Source organism: Salvia miltiorrhiza, chromosome 5, assembly GCF_028751815.1.
Source record: "Salvia miltiorrhiza cultivar Shanhuang (shh) chromosome 5, IMPLAD_Smil_shh, whole genome shotgun sequence".
NCBI lineage: Eukaryota > Viridiplantae > Streptophyta > Magnoliopsida > Lamiales > Lamiaceae > Salvia > Salvia miltiorrhiza.
The window spans coordinates 24,390,901-24,412,333 of record NC_080391.1 but is presented as its reverse complement, the minus strand read 5'-3'; the positions used below and the strand labels follow the sequence as shown (position 1 = coordinate 24,412,333).

At 41.3% G+C, this 21,433-nt stretch overlaps 3 protein-coding genes across 4 annotated transcripts; 2 read left to right on the top strand and 1 right to left on the bottom strand.

The window, feature by feature from the left end:
* Positions 1-204: 204 nt before the first annotated feature.
* On the bottom strand, positions 205-9,214 carry LOC131024174 (uncharacterized). The gene is made up of 3 exons (XM_057953678.1): positions 8,966-9,214; positions 5,853-5,932; positions 205-5,713 (listed from the first exon to the last, which is right to left on the bottom strand). Exon 3 carries the CDS (start codon positions 2,797-2,799, stop codon positions 1,921-1,923), a length of 879 nt encoding a protein of 292 aa, XP_057809661.1. The 5' UTR covers positions 2,800-5,713; positions 5,853-5,932; positions 8,966-9,214; the 3' UTR covers positions 205-1,920.
* Positions 9,215-10,429: 1,215 nt separating this feature from the next.
* LOC131025695 (uncharacterized) lies at positions 10,430-11,641 on the top strand. Its single transcript, XM_057955485.1, has 2 exons — positions 10,430-11,203; positions 11,576-11,641. Exons 1-2 carry the CDS (start codon positions 10,430-10,432, stop codon positions 11,639-11,641), a joined length of 840 nt encoding a protein of 279 aa, XP_057811468.1.
* A 4,819-nt stretch (positions 11,642-16,460) lies between these two features.
* Positions 16,461-21,348, top strand: LOC131024173 (F-box protein PP2-B10-like). 2 transcript variants are annotated; one of them, XM_057953677.1, is made up of 6 exons: positions 16,467-16,648; positions 16,740-16,798; positions 16,897-17,147; positions 20,451-20,572; positions 20,658-20,819; positions 20,934-21,348. In XM_057953677.1, exons 1-6 carry the CDS (start codon positions 16,503-16,505, stop codon positions 21,175-21,177), a joined length of 984 nt encoding a protein of 327 aa, XP_057809660.1. In that variant the 5' UTR covers positions 16,467-16,502; the 3' UTR covers positions 21,178-21,348. The 2 variants fall into 2 exon arrangements, with proteins under 2 accessions (XP_057809658.1, XP_057809660.1); XM_057953675.1 differs by having other exon boundaries at positions 16,461-16,648; positions 20,658-21,348.
* The last annotated feature ends 85 nt before the right edge of the window (positions 21,349-21,433 follow it).

Genomic DNA, 21,433 nt, shown 5'->3' with positions numbered 1-21,433 from the left:
GTCTTTTCCAACACCTGCTTAATCTCACGATTTGCTAGCTCAGTTTGTCCATTTGCTTGAGGATGATACGCCGTGGTGACACGATGCTTCACTCCATTCCTTTTCAGCAAGCTTGCTAACCATTTATTGCAGAAGTGTGATCCCCCATCGCTCACCAAAGCTCTCAGTGCTCCATATCGTGACAAGATGTATTTTTCGAAGAAACTTCATCACCACCTTTGAATCATTCGTTGCGGTAGGAACAGCCTCAACCCATCTCGACATGTACTCCACCGCCAAAAGGATGTATTGGTTCCCATAGGATGAAGGGAACGGACCCATGAAGTCGATCCCCCAAAAGTCAAACAGTTCAACCTCTACCACGCTAGTCAAAGGCATCTCATGTCTTTTAGTAATGCCTCCCATAAGTTGGCAACGATCACAACGAGACACAAAAGCGTTGGCATCCTTGAATATGGAAGGCCAATAGAATCCACTTTGTAAGACTTTGAATGCAGTTCTATTGGCTCCAAAATGGCCTCCACTCGGTGATGAATAACATTGAGTAAAGATCGGTCCCCACTCCTCTTCAGGCACACAACGACGAATCACCATGTCGGCACAACGTCGATAAAGATACGGGTCATCCCACATGTAGAAATTAACATCATGGAAAATTTTCTTCTTCTTATATTGGCTCATATCCTGAGGTGGGAAAGCTTTGGCCACCAGAAAATTCACATAGTCGACATACCACGGCATAGTTGAGCTCACTCACAAAATCTGCTCATCCGGGAATGTCTCCTTGATTAGAACTCGAAGTTCCTCTCCTTCCACCGGATTCTCTAATCGAGAGAGATGATCGACAACCACATTCTCACATCCACGATGATCTCGAATCTCTATATCAAACTCTTGCATCAACAGGATCCATCGTATAAGTCTTGGCTTGGCATCTTTCTTGTCAAAGAGGTAACGGATGGCTGCGTGGTCCGTGTACACAATTGATTTTGTCCCAATCAAATATGCACGGAACTTATCAAAAGCGTACACAACCGCTAACATCTCCTTCTCCTTCTCGATCACTGTGTAGTTCGCCTGAGCTTTATCCAATGTTCGGCTAGCATAATAAATGACATGAAAAAACTTGTCCCTTTTTTGACCCAACGCAGCTCCAACAGCAATATCACTAGCATCACACATCAACTCGAATGGCTTGCGTCCAATCCGATACGATCAAAATAGGAGCAGTGACCAAGGCTTTCTTCAAAGTCTCAAAAGCAGCTATGGAAGCTTCATCAAAACAAAACTTGGCGTCTTTCTCCAACAGCTGACTCAAAGGCTTAGCCACTTTAGAGAAGTCCTTGATGAAGCGGCGGTAGAATCCGGCATGACCCAAAAAACTACGCACAACTCTATCATTGGTTGGTGGCGGAAGCTTCTCTATGGCTACAATCTTGGCTCGATCGACCTCCAAACCTGCAGCTGAAACATTATGACCAAGAACGATGCTTTCTCGCACCATAAAATGGCACTTCTCCCAATTTGGCACCAAGTTAGTCTCCTCACAATGAGCAAGCACAACAGATAAATTCTCGAGGCAATGATCAAAGGAATTTCCAAACATAGAGAAATCATCCATAAAAACTTTCATTACATTCTCAATCAGATCATGGAAAATAGCCATCATACATCTTTGGAAAGTTGCAGGAGCATTGCACAAACCAAAAGATAGCAGACTTATGCTTTCGCAAAACACACAACAACGAATCCAGTTCAAAAGGAGAAAGGTAAGCTGATACAATTATCCGGATACGTCTCACCATCACCTAGGAAGGCGTATTTCAAGTGATCCGGCAACGGCTTCAACTCAAGCTTTGGGGCAGCCCTCTTGTCCTCCTCCATCTTTTTCTTCTCTTCCTCGGTGCGCAGCTCTAGAAATCATCTCTTCCTCGTTGCAATCTCTGCGATACTCTCCAATGCGCTACAACACTCAAACAACTCATTAGAAAACAAGTGCGTATCAAGGGGAAAATCAAAATCAGTAGAGAAGATAGAATGAGAGATGTAAGCCTCAAGAGGGTCGCCGAGACCCTTCCATGAAGACGGTGTGTCGTAGGAATCAACTATACTCAACAGCTTGCACTCCTCTGTATTCGTGGCTTCCTTCTCATCATAAAACTTCAAAGCTCGGTATATGGAGAAGGTGTGTTTCTCATCATTCACCCTCAAAGTAAGCTCGCCATTGGCCACATCTATCAAAGCTCTTCCCGTAGCCAAAAACGGTCTCCATAGTATCAACGGGATGGTTTTGTCCTCCTCAAAATCCAACACGACAAAATCAGCAGGGAATATGAACTCATTGACCTTCACCAGAACATCCTCTACTATCCCCCGTGGGTATGTCACCGACCTATCTGCCATCTGCAACGCGATCGACGTCGGCTTCATCTCTCCAATTGCCAGTCGCTGAAAGATAGATAGGGGCATGAGGTTGATACTCGCCCCCAAGTCGCAGAGCGCCTTTCCAAACTGCTGGCCTCTAATGGTGCAGGAAATAGTGAAGCTGCCTGGATCTTTGAGCTTTGCTGGGAACTTCCTCTGAAAGATTGCGTTGCATTCCTCATTGAGATTCACCGTCTCAAACTCTCTCAGCCTCTTCTTCCTCGAGATAATGTCCTTCAGGAATTTAGCATACTGCGGCATCTCCTGCAGTGCTTCCACCAATGGAATATTAATATGCACCTTCCTGAAGATCTCTAAGAACTTGGAGAACTGCTCTTTCACCCTCTCTTTCTGATGGCGCTGAGGGAATGGCATAGTCACGTTGCTGGCGAAGTAGCTTTCTCCTTTTCATTCTTCTTTTCGCCAGAAACCTCACGACGACCTCTTCAGCTTCTTTCTCTACGACCTGCGGTGTACTCTCGTCCTCGGGCATCTTGGGCCCCTCATAAGTAGTCCCGCTCCGCAAGTTGATCGTTTCACAGTGCTGTTTGGGATTAATAGTTGTATTGCTCGGAAACTAGCCTTGTTGATGTAGATTTGTAAAAGTATTGGCTAGTTGACCCAATTGGATCTCGAACATCTTCATCTGAGTCCCCAAAGCAGCGGTAGTGGACTCTAACTTCTCCATTCTCTCGTCGAACTTTGAGATAAACTTCATCATCAACTCCTCCAAGTTCGACTTCTTCTCTTCATTTATAACTTCATTGGTTACCGAGAAGCCTGGTGGAGGTTAAATTGCATTGTTGGGATTCCCATATGCCAAATTTGGGTGTGGATGCCCTCTTTGTTGGTAATGTTGTCCTCTATTGTAGTCGCCTTGCTGTCCACGCTGGAAATTTCCGTAGTTCCTTCCATGAATAAAGTTAGGCGTCTTCTATGCCTGCCGGTTCCTCGATAGCTGGTTCAGGATTGCCCATAGATAACGCTGCAATTCTCGATTTCATCTCTGCCGGCTGAGTCGAAATCAAAGCCATGGGATCTGAGCTAGACGCAGCAGCAATTTTCTTCAACTGCACTCTCTTGGATGGCCATTGGCAACTTATAGCGGCCATACTTTCTGTGATCTCCATTGCTTCCGAGCTCCCTTTCTTTAGCAGGGGCCCTCCAGCTACTGTATCCATGAACATCCTCGTGCGCTCTCCACATGCATTGTTAAACATGACCACTAGAGTCCCCTCATCAAAGCCATGGGACAGGCACTTCCTCAATTTCTCGTGCAACCGTTCTCATGTTTCTGCTAGTGATTCCCCTTCATACTGCTGAAATTGAACAATGTTCATCTTCAGCTTCAATGTCAGACCAGGAGGGTGAAACTTTCGTAGAAACAAGTGCGCCACTTCCTCCCATGTAGGATTGGCTCCCAATTGTAGAGTGTGGTACCATGACTTAGCCTTGTCCCTCAGTGAGAAGGAAAATAGACGAAGGCGAATGATGTCATCTGCTACGCCGTTCATCTTTATCGTACTGCACAACTCCAAAAACTGCCTCAAGTGCGAGTTGGGATCCTCTACGGCGCTTCCTCCGTATTGATTTTGTTGCACCATGGTAATTAGCCCAGTCCTCAATTGAAAGTTATTTGCGTTGACTCTCGGTGGCTCTTGGTACTGATACAAGGGAGTAAACGCCTCATCAATTGGGGCATGTTCTGCTCACCAGCTAGCATTTTTCTGAGCATCCAACAACGCCTACAACTGTTCTCTCAACGCACAGACTTCCTCTGCAGTAGCCATCATGTTGAGTGTGGCTTTAGTTTTCTGGTTGTTGATAAGGCGGAGCGTAGCTTCAAGTTCCGGATCAAAATTTACTAAAGGTAAATTTTTAGATCTTGTGTTCATATACCACCTAAACAATTCACCAGTTTCAAATTAGAACCACAAGAAAGAAATACAGAACTTATTAAATAATAGAAATAAAATCCAGAGTAGTCTCAAACAATCAACAGATAGTACTGATAATAAATCAATCCCCGGATTGTTGGGCATCGAAGATGATGTGTGGACATTGGTTGATAGAGTGGGACTTCAGCATATGTTGATAGGGAATTGGCTCACCTATAGGATTCTAACGATCGAGTTCCTTTCGACCTTGACAATCACTTACGATCGGACCATTCCTATAGAATGTTCTTTCCGCCTGCTCAACAAGGACTACAAGCTTCCTTACAATAATTTCAACGACATTCTCGAAAGTCCGCAGAGCGGGGTGTATGGTGTTTTCGATTTTAAACCTCAGACATTTTGGGCCGCCATGGCCAACTTAAATCTTGAGGACGCCAAGCACTTTACCAGTATCGAGGTACCACATGTCATCTTATCTTCCAAAATCACCTTTATATGCCATAAGTACGTTAGCTTTTTCCTTACTTTTATTTTGGGCATAATTTTCCTTCTATTCTGTCACACCCCAATTCTTGAAGGGATAAATACAATCGAGGTGCAACCAATTTATAGAGATAACACAAGGGAAAATCCTTGTTGAAACCCGAATAATAAGATAACAAGTCGGGCTAGGCTCTTTGGATCACAAGTTTTGTTTCATGCTTTTGACAACCAGTATTCATTAGCATAAGACTAGGAGTTAAGTGTTTAAACTCGAATAGATATGTCATTCTAAATCTAACATCAAAGTCTTAAGTTGAGAAAACAAAAGACAGATAAGAGTTATTGCTACAGCGAAAGTCTAAATAGGAAATTGAACCATAACCTCAGCTCAGTCCCGTCAGCACTGGCCAGTCAATCTTAAAATATTTGAAAGTATTTTTGGGCTAAGTACTAATGTACTCAGTAGACAAGCATTTTCATAAACATTTCATATTTTCGTAAAGACAATTTATCCAATCATAATTGACATAACTTAGAAGGTTTTAAATTGAAAGAACTTCTAAGCATGTTAAAATAATTTCTTTCATTTGTGCGTACATGTCACACTCCCTTTCTGTTACTCGCTGTGATCCCGGACCTTTTAGCCACCGACGAATTCATTTTTCCCATGACACTTGCCCTGAGGATGTAACTCAGAAAAGTTGAATTGATCACCTCGGGACGCTACCCACGCAGACCTTATATGATACATGCTTCGGAACACATCCAGCCAAGCACCCTTATAACGCCTCTTACATGAATTAGTGCCCGATGGAGATCAACCCACCGAAACAACTAACAAGTGTACACAATTCTCAAATAACGTGTTAGGCCATAAGAGAACCTCGATCGATCCATGAATTGCGAGCCTTAAACACAGCAGAGTGCACATAAACATTTTATTGGATAAACAGTTTGCATTTCATTAAATAAACAGTTTGCATTTTATTGAAACATTTAGAATTTAATAACCAAATCATACTTTATACATTTGGAAAGTAAGCCTACCTCGATAGGCAAAGCCTGAAGATCATAATCACATAAACTTGTCTTGGGAAAGCAGTGCTAATCTCCTTGGTCCACAAAGCCTACAAGAAATTATATTCTTAATAAGTCTCGTGAAGCTAATCTTATTTCTTAGTGAGTGTACATCCCATCTTAAGAAAAATGCACATCCCATCAATTAAAACAAAACAGCCTATGACTCCTTTTTCTACAAAAATCGCAGCCCACGCCAACAAAATAGGGATAGCCCAAACTGAATAAAATCAATCGGGCCCAATGCTAACTCCCGGCCCAACTGACCAGCCCAACAGAAATAATTAAACCCTATCTTTCCCCTTCATCTTCAATCCTCACAGCTAGGGGTGTAAATGAGCCGAGTCGAGTCGAGTATTGCCATGCTCAGACTCGAGCTCGACTATTTTCATGAAGCTCGAGCTCGAGCTCGACTCGACCGAGCTTGATTTTCTTGAGCTCGAGCTCGACTCGATGCCATACTCGTGAGCTCGAGCTCGACTCGATTAAGCTCGATTGTGGAGCCTTACTCGAGTTTGAGCTCGAGCTCGAGCTCGTTTAAGCTCGTTGAGCTCGAACTCGTTCAAACTCGGTGAGCTCGAGCTCGTTTAAGCTCGTCTGATACATGCTTCAACAAATTGAATAAAATTACAAAGCATTTCATTACGAGAAGTACTTCTACAAAATCAATTATAACAAGTCTTAGATATCCAAAACATCGATTAGACTCAAAATGCACATTCAAATAGTCTAAAGGCATCAAAAATTCAAAAACTAACAAGTCTTGAATCAAATACAACATAATAAAAGCAAATTTGCAACTTCTTCTTATAGATAATGCTCCAAGCCTCCAACATCAAGTCGTCTCTCCAATACGAACACCAACCATGTAAAGGCTGCAAAAGACGATCAAGACGCTTCAGCAAGGAGGGTAAATAGATGACACTCTGTACAAGATCAACCACAAAAAATCAAAATACTGCTCACCCTCTGAATTTAGTACCGAATTTCTAATAAACTAGAATAATGGATTTATGTCCTAAACTTGAAATTAGTACCTCAATGTAGCAGCAGGCCTCAAAATCTTATTCAGGTCATTCTTACCATTGGCATAAATTAGTTATAAATCTATATTCACATATATGATCAATACTCATCTTAGTTTTATATGCTGAAATTAAACCAAACATTCAATAAAGTTCACCAACTCTCCAGTCAAAGAGCTTATCAATAAGCTGCTCTATAAGCAATATATATATAAGCTGCTCTATAACTATAAGCAATATAGGACGGAATATATAGGATGGAATATAGCAATAAAGTTCACCAACTCTCCACGCTGCCTATAAGCAATATAGAAGTAGAATGGAAACATAATTTACAATACAAGCAAAAAAATGTTACATTTAACAGGATGATAAATAAATACCATTGCAAAGGTTTCTTCTCACTCTCAAGAAATGGGAAGCATAATCTCCAAAGGTTTCTTCTCACTATGTTCTAAATGAAGTTAAGGACTGCACACAACCAACAACAACAATGAAGTTCAATGAAGTTCAGCAGACAGCAACAAATAATGCTAACTTCAAAACACAAACAATCACTAACATATGCTTTCTGTCACAAAAGCTATAGCGCAGAATAATACAGAATTAGCTATAGACTATAGTGTAGAATTAGCAGAATTAGCTATAATGCTAACTTCAAAACACAAACAACAATCACTAACATATGCTTTCTGTCACAATCACTAATTTGATATCACAAAAGCTATAGTGCAGAATTACCAGCAAAAAAAAAACAGAAACTAAGATTTCTATCTATTTGGACATGAACCCAACAAAAAACAGAAACCACAACCAAAATTTAGAAAATAGAACCTGCTGCACTGCTGCTACTGTCGCGCCGAGGAGGGCAGAGCCGTCGCGGCGTCGCTGCTGCTGTCGCGGTGGGCTGGGAGATGGCAGTCGGAGGAGCAAGCTCGATCCAGATGATACTGATGTCTTTTGCGGCTGACTGATTAGCGCAGAAAAGAAGAGACCGCGCTGAGCAGAGTGAACGGAGATGACAGTGGGCGACGGTGGAAAGGTGTCTGTTGGCGAGAAGAAACGGCGGGAATGGTGGATGGAGGTCGTGCTGCTCGTGCAGCGCAGAATCGCACTGAACTGTGCGTACTGCACTACTGCTGCTGTTAAGGTGTCCGGACCTTCGCCGGAAAGGCCGAGCCGCCGTCGCGTCGAGTGCCGGAGTGCGTGTCACCGGCCAGCCGAGAGAGAGAGATGAGAGATTGGGGGTGGGCGGCGCCAGCAGCTGTTGACTGTTGTGAGTTAGGCTGTTAGGGTTTGTGTAATTCAATTTCAAATTCACTAGTTGTTAGAATGGGCTTAGGAATTGGGCCATCTTTGTGGGCTTTGAAATATATTTAATTTTGGGCTTATATATTATATTTATATATATAATTATTTGAGCTCGATTAGGCTCGCGAGCCTAACGAGTCGAGTATCACGAAACTCGAACTCGGGCTCGGTACCAACTCGAGTAGCTCGAGCTCGAGCTCGACTCGACTAACATCGAGTCGATTTCGAGTAATCTTCGAGCCGATCCCGAGTAGCTCGCGAGCTAGCTCGACTCACTTACACCCCTACTCATAGCCGCTCACACACAGATTTCTCTCTTCCTCTCGGCTCACCTCTCAGACGGAATCAGTCCGTCTCCTCCTCCATTCGACGTCGGCCTCTGCGACCAGCCGCCGGCTGCCACCACCCTCGTTTTTCCCCTACAACATCCTCCCTCTCCCGGCGACCCTATAACACCCCTTACCACTCCCTCTTTCTCTCTCCGTCCGTGGCCGAGCAACAGCGGCACGGCCGCCGCGCCCTGGCTTCCCTCTACCTCGCTGCTCTCCCTCTTCTCAGCACACCTCGGTCGCCGGACAGCAGCTGCTAGGCCGCCGCCCCCGAGCTCTGACCCAACCAACAGATATAAACACACCACTCTCTTGCTCCTAATCTCGATGGCTTTATATGTGAAATCAGTAAATGGCATGTGGAAGAAATTTCAGCGTGATGTATTAATCATAATTAAGTGGAAATTCAAGTGGATACCTTGGTGGGTGCTCTGCACATGAATTCTGCTTGCTAGGAAGAATTTGGTGAACTGAGGTTGAGAGAGGGGATGCTAAAATGAAATAGCCTTGGTAGAACTTGAATAGGAAGAGGAGTGAGGATTTGATTGCCTGCCTCAAGCATGGCTTAAACTCGAAGGTATGGAGAGTGGAATTCTTCGGGATTGAACTATCGAGACAGTAATAATGTTCTCAGGGTGGGTTTGCTAAATAATTAGCTCGAGTAAATGTTTAAATGCTCAATTTAAATAAATATGTAATTCATAAGAATTTAAATAAATAAGTTTTACAAAAAGTTTTGCAAATTAATGTTGCAATTAAAATAAATTTATTTATTTTTATTTCGGCGTGAATCATAAAATTACTCTAAACTTAGCTACGAGGACACGAGTATTACATATTCAATCCTGTGGGTTTCTCCTTACTTTTTCATTCTTGCACTAGTGCCCACATCTATGTGGGTTTCTCCTTACTTTTTCATTCTTGCACTAGTGCCAACATCTATGATAATTATAATACTTTACCGTACCTAGACTGTGGGTTTCTCCTCCCTCAACAACTTGTGTACTCATTTTAATTTTTTCATTGGTTTTGACAAGCCTTTGGCCTCTACCTTGATCTTATCCTTGCCACGTTCTCTCCCGAATTGTCCACAACTATTGCTCATGCCTTCTTATCTATCTTTTGGCTTAATTGTATTTTCAAAAGTTGCTATGTACTCCCTCCGTCCCGCGGTATGTGAGACCTTTTTTTTGGGCACGGGAATTAAGAAAAGTGTGTTTAGTTTTTTAAGTGTAGTAGGTAATAAAGTGAAAAGTGATTAGTTTGTTTTATTCTTACTTTTTTTTGTAGATGGACTTTAATTAAATTCTGAATAATTTTAATTGCATTATTTTAGTTAAATTATTTTAATTAAATTATTTTAATTAAAATACTCCCTCCGTCCCGGCTTTTGGTATCCAGTGAGAACGGCACGGGTTTTAATAAAGTGATTAATATGTTGTGAGTGGAATAATGATCCCATATTTTATGTGAGATTTAAAATAATTAAAGTGGAGTAAGGGCCCCACCTACTTTTACCAAAAATAGAAATGGATACTAAAATGTGGGACGGCCAAAAAAGGAAAGTTGGATACTAAAAGTTGAGACGGAGGGAGTATTAAAATTTTGAATATTAATAATGTAAAAAAAAACGTTCCTTTTTTAAAATGCAAAGGCAGCCAACTAATCAAATGCATAAAGTGAGATCTTAAAAGCAATTGGAAACAAAAACAATTTCATTAATTAAAATTTGGAAAGTGGCGCCACTTTACAGATTGGTGTTCCCACCAAAATTCTAAAAACAGCGCTTATAAATGCATTAAGAGTTCAGCCTCTCTCTAATAAATGCATTTACACATTTCAACGCTACTACAAAATGAGCACAAATCTAACAACACAAGAGATGAATCAAGTGGCACAATTTATCCTTGAAGGCAGCAAGGATGGGAAGCCAAGTAAAGGCAGGTACAAGGAAGCACAATTGAAGTTCAACATCTCTCGAGCAACAGTCTTTCGACTATGGGCTGCTGCAAAAAAACAACAAAAGAATGGTGACGTAATACATCTTGTAAGTGGCAAAACAACTAGACTTCATAGGAAGTACATTGAACTTGATCTTACCTTGCTTGTGAATATGGAATGCACTAAGAGGGGAAGCATTAGAAGGCTAGCACAAGGGTTAGGGGCTAGTAAAACCACTGTCGGGAGATGGGTGAAAACTGGAAAAATCAGAGCACATACAAGTGCCATCAAACCTGATTTAACAGCCACAAATAAACTTTTGAGGTTGAGATTTTCACTCCAATCCTTAGAATTGGATAGAATACTCAACGTCATAAAGTTCAAGGATATGCATAACACCGTGCACATTGATGAGAAATGGTTTTATATTACTAAGGGCACACATCGGTACTACTTGGCTCCGGGAGAGCCCGAGCCATATAGATCACGCAAAAGTAAGAAATTCATTGGAAAGATCATGTTCATATGTGCTGTCACTAGACCATTGATTGCAGAAAATGGTGAAGTTCTGTTTGATGGAAAGATAGAGATCTTTCCATTCATAGAAAAGGTGCCAGCAAAGAGAAACAGTAGAAACAGAAATGCAGGCACGTTGGAGACGAAGCCAATAGAATCAATCACGAAGGAGGTGTATAAAGCTTGGCTAATCAATGAGGTACGGCCACGAAGAGCTTTTCATTGTATGTTATGATCTCAGAATGAGAATTACTCATCATCATTGATCAAGTTTTACCTTTGCATTTGTATTCATTGAATGATGTTCATGCATAAACAGGGCACACACCACTGTCACACAACATATATCCTGCATAAACAGGGCACACACCACTGCACACAACATATATCCTGCATAAACAGGGCACACACCACTGCACACAGCATATATCATGCATAAACAGGGCACACACCACTGCACACAGCATATATCATTGATGAGGACTGAAATATGCACCAGCGCTGTGCTAAACATAACGGGAATATTTCTAGTTATTATTGCTATTGTGGTTATTTCTGATATTTGATACAGGATTGCCCTGACTCTCGGCTTAGCTCAGTTCGGTTCCGCTCTCCAGCTCGGATGGCTCAATTGTAAGATGTAGATTAGAATAACAAGGCTTGGGCTTGATTCATTGGGCTAATGGGCTTTAGGGGTCTAATGGGCCCAAGGGCCTTAAGTTTATGTTCATGCTTATAAATAGGGCCTTGGGGCATAGATTAGGGGATCATCTCATTATTCATTCATCTCTTGTAAAATGTAATTCTCTCGAAGTATAGTGGAAAAACCCCAAACACCCCGTGGACGTAGGTCTTCTCGACCGAACCACGTAAATCCGGTGTCGTTTACTGCTTTCTAGTTTACTGTTCATCGAATAAAAAAATAGGGTTACTGTTCATAAAAAATAAAAAAAGTTGAAGGATCCCCAGGTCTGAAGGGGGCCGTCTCTAATCCGGTGGAATTTTGTCATTTCCGATACGGAAACAACGGTTCTTCTCTTTTTAGGCATCGCCTCCAAATTTTCAGATCTGGAGTGCGATCAATGGCTTCTTCTATCCCGATTTCTGCTGCCAGGGGATCGCCACTCCTCCGCAGCCAGCGAATCGCCGCCTTCCTCCTGCTGAGCACTGAAGATGCTCTCCACAGCGGTCGAGGATCCGTTGTGCGACCGCGCTGTCACCGCACACCGGCGCCGCGCGCACCGTCGGTGACAGCCCTGGGTCCGATTGCCTCAATTGGGGGCCGAGGAGGGCTCTGATAGTGCTGGGACATAAGGAACAAAATCCTTCGTCTTCTCGCCCGTTACCAGATGCTGAAGCTACGCAACACACTGATCCCCGCCGGAATCGCATCGATCTCTGTCGGAATTACTCTGCTGAGGGGTTTCTCCAATTCGATAGGGGAAATTTTCATTTACCGGCAACTGATTCATTCAATAGACTTTCACCTCACACACTAAACAAAGTTTTCCTTCGTCTTCAATCATGCTTGATAGAGATAATGAAGTTTAGAGGCCACAACAGTTATCGAGTACCTCATATGGGCAAGAAAGCACTAAGAAGGGCAGATCGCTTGCCAGTTAACCTAGAAGTGCCAGTGGAGCTATTGAAGCATGCATAAATCATCTCAATGAAAGGGGAAGCAGTGATGGAATGACATATATAGTGCAGAATTTGGGCCTAGACATAATCGAGAGTAGGGCTGAGCATAGAACCGACTGAACCGATCATTTTTGGTTCGGTTCGGTTTTAGAATTTCTGGTTGTCGGTTCGGTTCGGTTTTTATACTTAAAAACCGATCATGATCGGTTCGGTTGTCGGTTTTTTAGTTTTGGTTCGGTTATGAACCGAACCGAACCGATCATGATATATATATATAATATATTATTTATTTTATATTTTATATTACAAGTAAACCCTAGTTCTCATCCACATTTTGAAACTCCCAGGCTCCCAGCGGCGCCTCCCTCTCCATTTCGAAACCCTAGTTTCCTCCCTCCCTCCCAGCCGCGCCTGAGCCTCCATTCTCCACACTTCCCAGCCGGCAGCCGGCGCCTCTCCAACCGGTGACCACCCCCAGCGCCTCCATTCTCTGCACGACTGCACCTCCATTCCGATTTCTGCCGTCTCTCCTCTAGGACGACTGGACGAGCAGACCAGGACGGTAGCACGATCAGACCCGCCGGCCGCCCCCGCTTCTGACGTCTCCAGCACGAGCCAGACGCCGTCCAGACCAGCTTCTCCTCCGCCGGACCGCCGCTGAAGCCTAACACTTCCGATTTCGAAAGGTAAACCAATTTCTTATGCTTTCTATTTTCCAGATTTCCGCTGAATCGATCTACATTCATGTAATTTGTTGTTTGTGAATGAATGGACAGAGTTATGTTTTCTATTTTCCAGATTTCCGCTGAACCAAGTTAGATTTTTTGTTGTTTGTGAATGAATGGACAGATTTGTAAATTGAATTGAATGAATGGACAGATTTCTTTAGGGTCAGATTTAGGCTATTTTAGTGACTTCTTTAGTGAATTTGAGCAGTTTTTTATGTTTTTTTTTTAATTTCACATGCTGTTTTTTATACAGAATTCTGCATATTTTCGGTTTATTTGAAAAAAAAAAACGGTTCGGTTTGGAAACCGACCGAAACCGATCGGTTTTGGCCGGTTCGGTTGTGGTCGGTTTTCAGCCCTCAGTCGGTTCGGTTCGGTCCGTCTACAAGCAAGGTCGGTTCGGTTTCGGTTTGTCCAAATTGGTTCGGTTCGGTTCGGTTTTGAACCGATGCTCACCCCTAATCGAGAGTGCTTAGAAATGTAAAGCACAGATCACAGAAGGGTTACAAACCCCAATCTTTTGTAAAGCACAAATGCACAAATCACCTTAGGGTTATAAACCCCAATCTTTTGTAAAGCACATATGCACAAATCACATTAGGGTTACAAACCCCAATCTTTTGTAAAGCACAAATGCACAAATCACTTTAGGGTTACAAACCCCAATCTTTTGTAAATTTCAGATCAAGTATGAATGAGCAAATCTCAGGTTTAATTGAATATCACCTCATCATTGATTTTTATCAAGGAATTTTAGGAGCTCATCACATTGCTTGTCAGCAATAGCAACGCACTTCGCCCACTCTTCCGTCGATGGCTTCCACGGGAAGTAAACATGGGCGAAATCAGAAGGAGATTCCTCTTCTAAATCGGATCCAAGTGTTCCGCCATCACCCTCGCCGCCAGCGAGCCCATAGTTCGCAGTAACCTCTTCCTCACTGTCCAATGAAGCCACCTCTGGAACCTCTACCCTCCCATCGCTCACTTCCGTCATCACACCGGGAAGGTTTAGGAAGGAGAGACGGACGCAGGATATAAGGTGTAGGGAGACAAGGGTTCCTCAAATTACCGTATCTCCACGGCTTAGTGAGGCTTTCCCCGCCACCGGCGAGCCCACAAGCTTCCTCGAAACCATCTTCGTTTGGAGGGAATCGAGGGTTATACAGATGGGTGGGGGGCGACGAGGGTTATACAGAGGGGTGGTGAGGCGGCGAGGGTTTATCCATCCATTTTCGCCGCCATCATCGTCGCCGGAAAGATTATCGGCCATAGATTTAGATAGGAAAGAGGGCGGCGGCGTAGATTCAGAGGGGAGAAGGGCGAAAATGAAGAGAATAGGGTTTCTGGAGAGAAGAATCGAGAGAGGCAAAAAACTAAGTGCCAGGCTGGAATAGACTAAGGGGGAGGGGGTATCGAAATTTAGGCCTTGAAACATTTTTAAATGTTAATTAAGGTCCCCTAATTTTAAGTTAATTATTGCCTTATATGGAAAGGTCTCACTTACAGTGGGACGCCAAAAATAGAAAGAGTCTCAGATACAGTGGGACGGAGGGAGTATTTTTTTTATCCTCGTATGCTTGTAACGACCCCAACAAGAGATCGATTACCATCTCCTTCATATTTTTAGTTTCTTCAATTATTATCATTATATGTTCAAATCTTTGAGTGAGTAGGTGAAATATTTTCTCGATAATTTTAACATACTCCAATTTTTCACCCTTTTTTTTATTTGATTTGAAACCGTCAAAACTCTTGAAAAAGAATCTGAAAATCGATTCAGACTATTTCATATGTAACGATTCAAATTCTTCTCTTAAAGTTTGGAGTCATACCTTTTTAACTTGATCGGCTCCTTTGTACGAGTTCTGAAGCTTCTCCCACTTCTTTGGCGGCACTCTCATTCGAAATTTTTCAAAAATTATTGTCCTCTATCGCTTGACAAATGAGATATAGAGCTTCTTGTCCCTCATTTTCTCGCGTCTCTTATTCTATCCCTTTGTTATTGGGATAGAACAGTCTTGTCTTCCAACTCCTCGTAGTCGTTCTCTACAATCCCTAAAATGTCGTGGACTCCAAATAGCACCTTTATTTTGATACTTCAATTGAAGTTGATCTTGTTGAGCATAAGGACTTAAAACAACTGTAAATTCGGCATATGAACCTTGTTGCTCTGATACCAATTTGTTAGAAATTTTTGAATGAAAGTGCGATATGGGAATTAATTTGAAGGTATTGGAGTAATTATTTTTGTATGCAAAATAACCTTGTGTGTTGTGTGTGGATGTGTACAGTGTGTTTGTGTGTGAATGTGTAGTGTAAGGAGAATTCTAACTTTTTATCAAGATGGGATCTCCTAACCCACAATATAGTGTGTATCATCGTGTAACACTTTTAATTTCTTTATTTTATAATTAATTTTTATAAAAATAAAAATTATTATTATATTATGAAGTCTAATTAATATTTATCACTAAAAATTGGAATTTAAAAAATTCTATATCGTAACTTTGAATTAATGAATCCAAATAATCTATTATTAATTCAAATCAATATAAAAAAATAATTATAAACCCTAATTGGATGAGTGAACCCTTATTAATTATTTTTATATTATATTAAAGCATAATAAATTAAAATTGAATAACAAATAATTAAAATTTATAAAAAAAAATTAAAAGTGGTACACACTACATTTGGGACAGAGGATCTCATTTGCTTTTTATCGCACCTAATTTTCTTTTCTTCTCGATTATCCATTATATAGGTTTTTCTACAAATTAAATTCAACTCCCTACAAACTCATTGTTAAACTATTCTATTTTTTTCCTATAAATTTCTTCGTAAATCTAGTTTATTTTTCTATCCCGTCTCTCCTTGTCCGTGACCGATTCTCCACTAATTACACGGCACCACCGCAAAACTCATTTAAAAAAATAATTAATAAAAAAAAAGAACACGGTTTCTCAACCTTATTGTTGAAATTTGACCAACAAATGGAATTTGTCAAACAGTATGGTCAACGAGGAAGTATCGTGGAAAGACGTTGTCTTTTTTGTTTTCTTTTTCTCCGTATAAATTTGTATGTGTGACAAAGAAATTAAAATAACAAAAAGAAAAAATTAAAGAGACATGTCGTCGGCGTGTCGAGACAACTGGGAGAGGCTGATGGCGATAGTGTTGAAGAGACAACAGTATTTGGAGCTGTGTAACAAGCCACACTCAAGAAGCCCCAGCACCAGCACCATTTCTTCTGATTTCAGTGAAGAATCTCTCAGGTTAGCTCAGCGCGCATGCATTTTGAATAATTTCTGAATTGAATTAATATCATCCTGTATTTCTAACTGCTCATTTTGGTAATCATTCAAGTCAAGAATTAGGGTTCGTTTCTCAATTTCCATTTCCTCAACGTCCGTCCCTATCCCAAGGTTGGTTTCGCCCTTGCTATATACAATTTCATAATTAAATATGAGGAAGAATATATTCATTATTTTCAAGATAATTTTCATAGCAAATATCGTTGCAGCTGTGGGCAACAATACCATTACACGGAGGCTATTTTCTCCTTGGTACCAAAGCAGGAAAATGGAGTCCCCATTGGAGATTCTGCGACCAACTTCGCTGGCGGATGCCTCCGACGCTGTTTGGGATAGATTTCTGCCCTCGGATTTGCTGCAGATTGTGTCGAGATCAGTATCACCGGTGGTTTACGCCAACAAGAAAGAGCTTTACTCCAGACTTTGCCACTCTCCGATTCTCATCGACGCCGGAAAATTGGTACACCTATTCCCTCCTCCAAGAAAATACATACTAGGATGTTTTAATGAAATTAGTATTTGCATTTCTAAGATACACATGAACGGTTTTATACTAAAACATAAACTACTTCAATTATCATATTGAAAAATTATACTCCCTCCGTCCCATTGGGCTTGTCCCATTTGGTTTCGGCACGGTTATTAAGATGAATATTATTAGTGTTTTAAGTGTGTAGGTAATAAAAGTATAAAATTGATATAGTAGGAGATGGAAGGTGATAAAGTAGGAGAGAGAATGTAATAATGTGATAAAGTAGGAGAGAGAAGATGATAAAGTAGGAAAGAGAATGTGAAAAATTGATAAAGTATGAGAGAGAATGTAATTAAGAATTCTTATTGTTTAGTTAATTGTTACCATTTATAGAAATGAGACAAGATCGTGGGACAAACAAAAAAGGAATACGGGACAAGATCAATGGGACGGAGGGAGTATTTTTTTGACATTTTGGGACGTCAATAAAAAATAATCATTTTTCATTTTTGGAAACTTTCTATTATATGGTGGACCAATTTATTCAATCATCACACAATTAATTATCATTATTAATGGGTTAATTACGTCAAAAGTCATTAACTATACCCCAATTTTCAACTTTTCCATGAACTTTTTTTTTTTTATCAAAAAGTCCTTGAATTTAATGTGTTGAACAATTTTTCCATATTTTTTTTCTCTGGTGAAGCTCCGGGCTGGCTTGTCGCCTATAGGGGTGAGCAGTCGGTCCGGACCAAACCGAACCGGACTGAACCGAAGAAACCGATGACCGAATTTTCAATATTTTTGGACCGAACCGGACTAACTGAAATCCTAGGGCCGAACCGAAATCGGACCGAAACCGCCATCGGTTCTCGATTCGGTTCGGTCCAAAACCGACCATTTTTAAAATATTAGAAATTAATAAAAATATAAATAAAAACATTAGAAATTAATAAAAAATATTAATAAAAATATTAGAAATTAATAAAAATATTAATAATATTAATAAAAATATTAAATATATATTTAAAATATATATATTCGGTTCGGTCCGATTTTCATCGGTTTTGGCCTCCCCGGGACAGGGACCGAACCGAAATATTTTTGGTCCAATAAAATAGGACCGGATCGGACCAATACATGGACCAAAACCGACTCGAACCGAAAAAATTGATCGGTTCGGTTCGGTCCGTCGGTTTTGATCCGATTTTGCTCACCCCTAGTCGCCTACATGGTAATATCGAGTATGTGGCGTCTATTTGGACTGAAAAATTGACACTTGAAAAAAAAATAAACAAAAAATCATTGTTTTTCTCTTCCCCCTCCTCCATGTCCGGTGAACTCCACCGCCCCACCAGATCCGCCACCCCATCTCTCCCCACCGCCCACCGTCTTCCCTCCTCCATGTACGGCTAACTCCTCCTTCATGTCAGAAACACTTACACATGTATTCTCTTCGCCACTACTGCCTAGGGTTGCGCCCCCTTTTGCGCGGTGGTGGTCAGGCTGTTATCCAATCGAAGCGCAGAGGAGGCGCGGCGGCGTGGCTCTTCGCCGATGGTCGTCCGACCGAGAGAGCGAGAAATGAGGGAAGGGAAAGAGAGAGGGCGAAAGCAGATCCGACGCCCCAAACCCTAATTTCGTCTCCCCCTTCCCCTACCCCCCAAACCCTAATTTCACCTCCTTCCACTTGCCGCCGCACCAGATCCGGTGCCCCTGCCACCGCCCACCCTCTCAGATCCACCCTTCTACCTAAAATCAAAGAGACATCAATTGTTGCGATAAGGTTAGCATCCGGCGCCGCGCGAGAATGGGCAATAGCAAACCAGCACCGCACGAGATCGCTGCTACAAACCAGCATCGCCGCTGCACTGCATCTCCGGCACTGATCCTCTGCCGAAATTAGGGCTCAAAAAGAGGGGCTGGTGTTAATCGACGTCGTTTACCTCCAATTAAACGACGTCGTTTCAGTTCTTTGCCGGCTATGCCATATCATATTTTCGGTCACTTAAAACATGCCATGTCAGCTGTGAATTTGGGGATTCTTGAAAGTTATGGAAAAATTGTTCAACACATTAAATTCAGGGAATTTTTTATTAAAAAAAAGTTCATGGAAAAGTTGGAAATTGGGATATAGTTCATGACTTTTGGCGTAATTAACCCTTATTAATACTCCCTCCATCCGCCAAAAGTATGGCACTTTGGCTGGGCACGGGATTTAATGATGATGTTGATGTAGTGGAGAAAGGGTCACACCACTTTATGAGATGTGTGGTTGAGATTGAATTTTGGGTGGATTTTTTGTAAATAAAGAGTGTTTGTAAGGATAAAATATAAAGGTGGCTTGTGGGACCATGGCTTTAAAAGGAAAGTGGAATACTTTTTGCTGACGCCAAATATAGTAATTGTGCTATACTTTTGGCGGACGGAGGGAGTATTACTTTTTAAGTGATATTTCTTCTCCATTTATAATACACTCAACTATATTTATCACTCCCTCCGTCCGCCAAGATTATGTAAAATTGCTTGGGCACGAGATTTAATAAAATTGGTGATGATTTTGATGTAGTGGAGAAAGGGTCCCACCACTTTATGAGATGTGTGGTTGAGATTGAATTTTGAGTGGGTTTTTTGTAAATAAAGAGTGTTAGTAAGTACTCCCTCCGTCCCAAACGAAATGTCCTATTTTCCTTTTTGGGCTGTCCCAAACGAAATGTCCTATTTTCTTTTTTGGCAATACACTCTCTCTCTACACTTAATATTTAAATAATTTCCACCAACCCACTTTATCTACTTTATACACATTTCTTAATCTACGTGTCGAAAAGAAATAGGTCATTTCGTTTGGGACGGATAGAGTATAAGATATTAAAGAGGATAGTGGGATTATTGCCATAAAAGGAAAGTGACATAATCTTGGCGGACGCCAAATATAGTAATTTTTACATAATCTTGGCGGACGGAGGGAGTAAAACTCTTGTCATCCCATTTTAGAACTATATTTTGTGGATGGATACAGTATTATTTTAAAAATATATTTAATTATTAATATTTAATTAAAATTTCACTTCAAATCACAATTATGCGAGGCGGATTAATAAAAATGCAATGAATTAAGAAATATTTGTTTAAATCATCGACTATGAGTAATGTATCAAAAAAATAAAATCCGCATCCCTTTTCAGGCCACCGAAATCTTGACGCGGCTTGTTAGATGAAACTATGTAAATGGTATTGTCTAAAATTAAGAATTGATGTAATGTAGAAAACATTTGACGTTTGAAACAGAGCTTTTGTCTGGAAAAAGAAAGTGGGAAGAAGTGCTACATGGTGGGAGCAAGTGATCTGCGAATTATCTGGTGTGGCGATTCCCCACAATACTGGGACTTGGTATCCGATAAAAATTCAAGGTTCCTTGTACACAATACCTCAATTTTCGGTCCGAGCATCACAAATTTTAGAAATGTAGGATGACTGGTTTTGAGTGAATTGCAGATTCTCAAAGGTTGCTGTGTTGAAATCTGTTTGTTGGCTTGAAATCCAAGGCACCATAGACACACGGATGCTATCCTCCAACACCATCTACGGAGCTTATCTGGTGTTCAAGCTGGATGATCGGAAAGCTTACGGACTCAAATCAGCAAACGCATTTGTGAGGTTCACGGAGGATAAAGTCGACGGTGGTGACACGAGAAACGCTATCCTCCATCACTTCAACCAGGAGAATGCTCGCAACCGCCACAGGCGCCGGACTAGAAAGGCGCCCGTGAGGATAGGCGACGGGTTAACGGAGATTGTGGCGGTGCACCTGCAAGCCGCCACTGGATCTCAGCAACAGCATAGTGGAAGAGTAGCTGTGCGGAGAAGTGATGAATGGATGGAGGTGGAGTTGGGAAGCTTCTATAGAGATGGAGGCGACGACGGCACGGTCGAGACGTGGCTATTGGGAACGGAAGGACGTCAATGGAAGTCTGGCCTCATTGTTCAGGGCATTGAGTTTAGGCCCAAGCCATAATTCCTTCTAGATTTTAGATTTATTTATTGAGTGAAACCCCTGCTCTAGCCAAAATCTTTTAGCTGTAGGAAAAAATATCCATGAAGATAAAAATGTGGAAAATGTAGTCTTTTTAGTGTTGAAATGACTAAGTTATCCTTACTAATATATTTTAAATAAATATTTTTTTTACTATTTTCGAAAATATCACAAAATAGTAAAAATAAAAAACAAAACCTAGATTTTGGATGAAATCATATTTGGGTATAAAAAAACG

Coding starts and splice junctions, on each gene's coding strand:
- LOC131024173 (XM_057953675.1), top strand. CDS start 16,503: ATGTCGTCGGCGTGTCGAGACAACTGGGAGAGGCTGATGGCGATAGTG. Junction 16,649..16,739: donor TTCAGTGAAGAATCTCTCAG/GTTAGCTCAGCG, acceptor TAATCATTCAAG/TCAAGAATTAGGGTTCGTTT. Junction 16,799..16,896: donor ACGTCCGTCCCTATCCCAAG/GTTGGTTTCGCC, acceptor ATATCGTTGCAG/CTGTGGGCAACAATACCATT.
- LOC131024174 (XM_057953678.1), bottom strand. CDS start 2,799: ATGCCATTCCCTCAGCGCCATCAGAAAGAGAGGGTGAAAGAGCAGTTC.
- LOC131025695 (XM_057955485.1), top strand. CDS start 10,430: ATGAATCAAGTGGCACAATTTATCCTTGAAGGCAGCAAGGATGGGAAG. Junction 11,204..11,575: donor AAGCTTGGCTAATCAATGAG/GTACGGCCACGA, acceptor TATTTGATACAG/GATTGCCCTGACTCTCGGCT.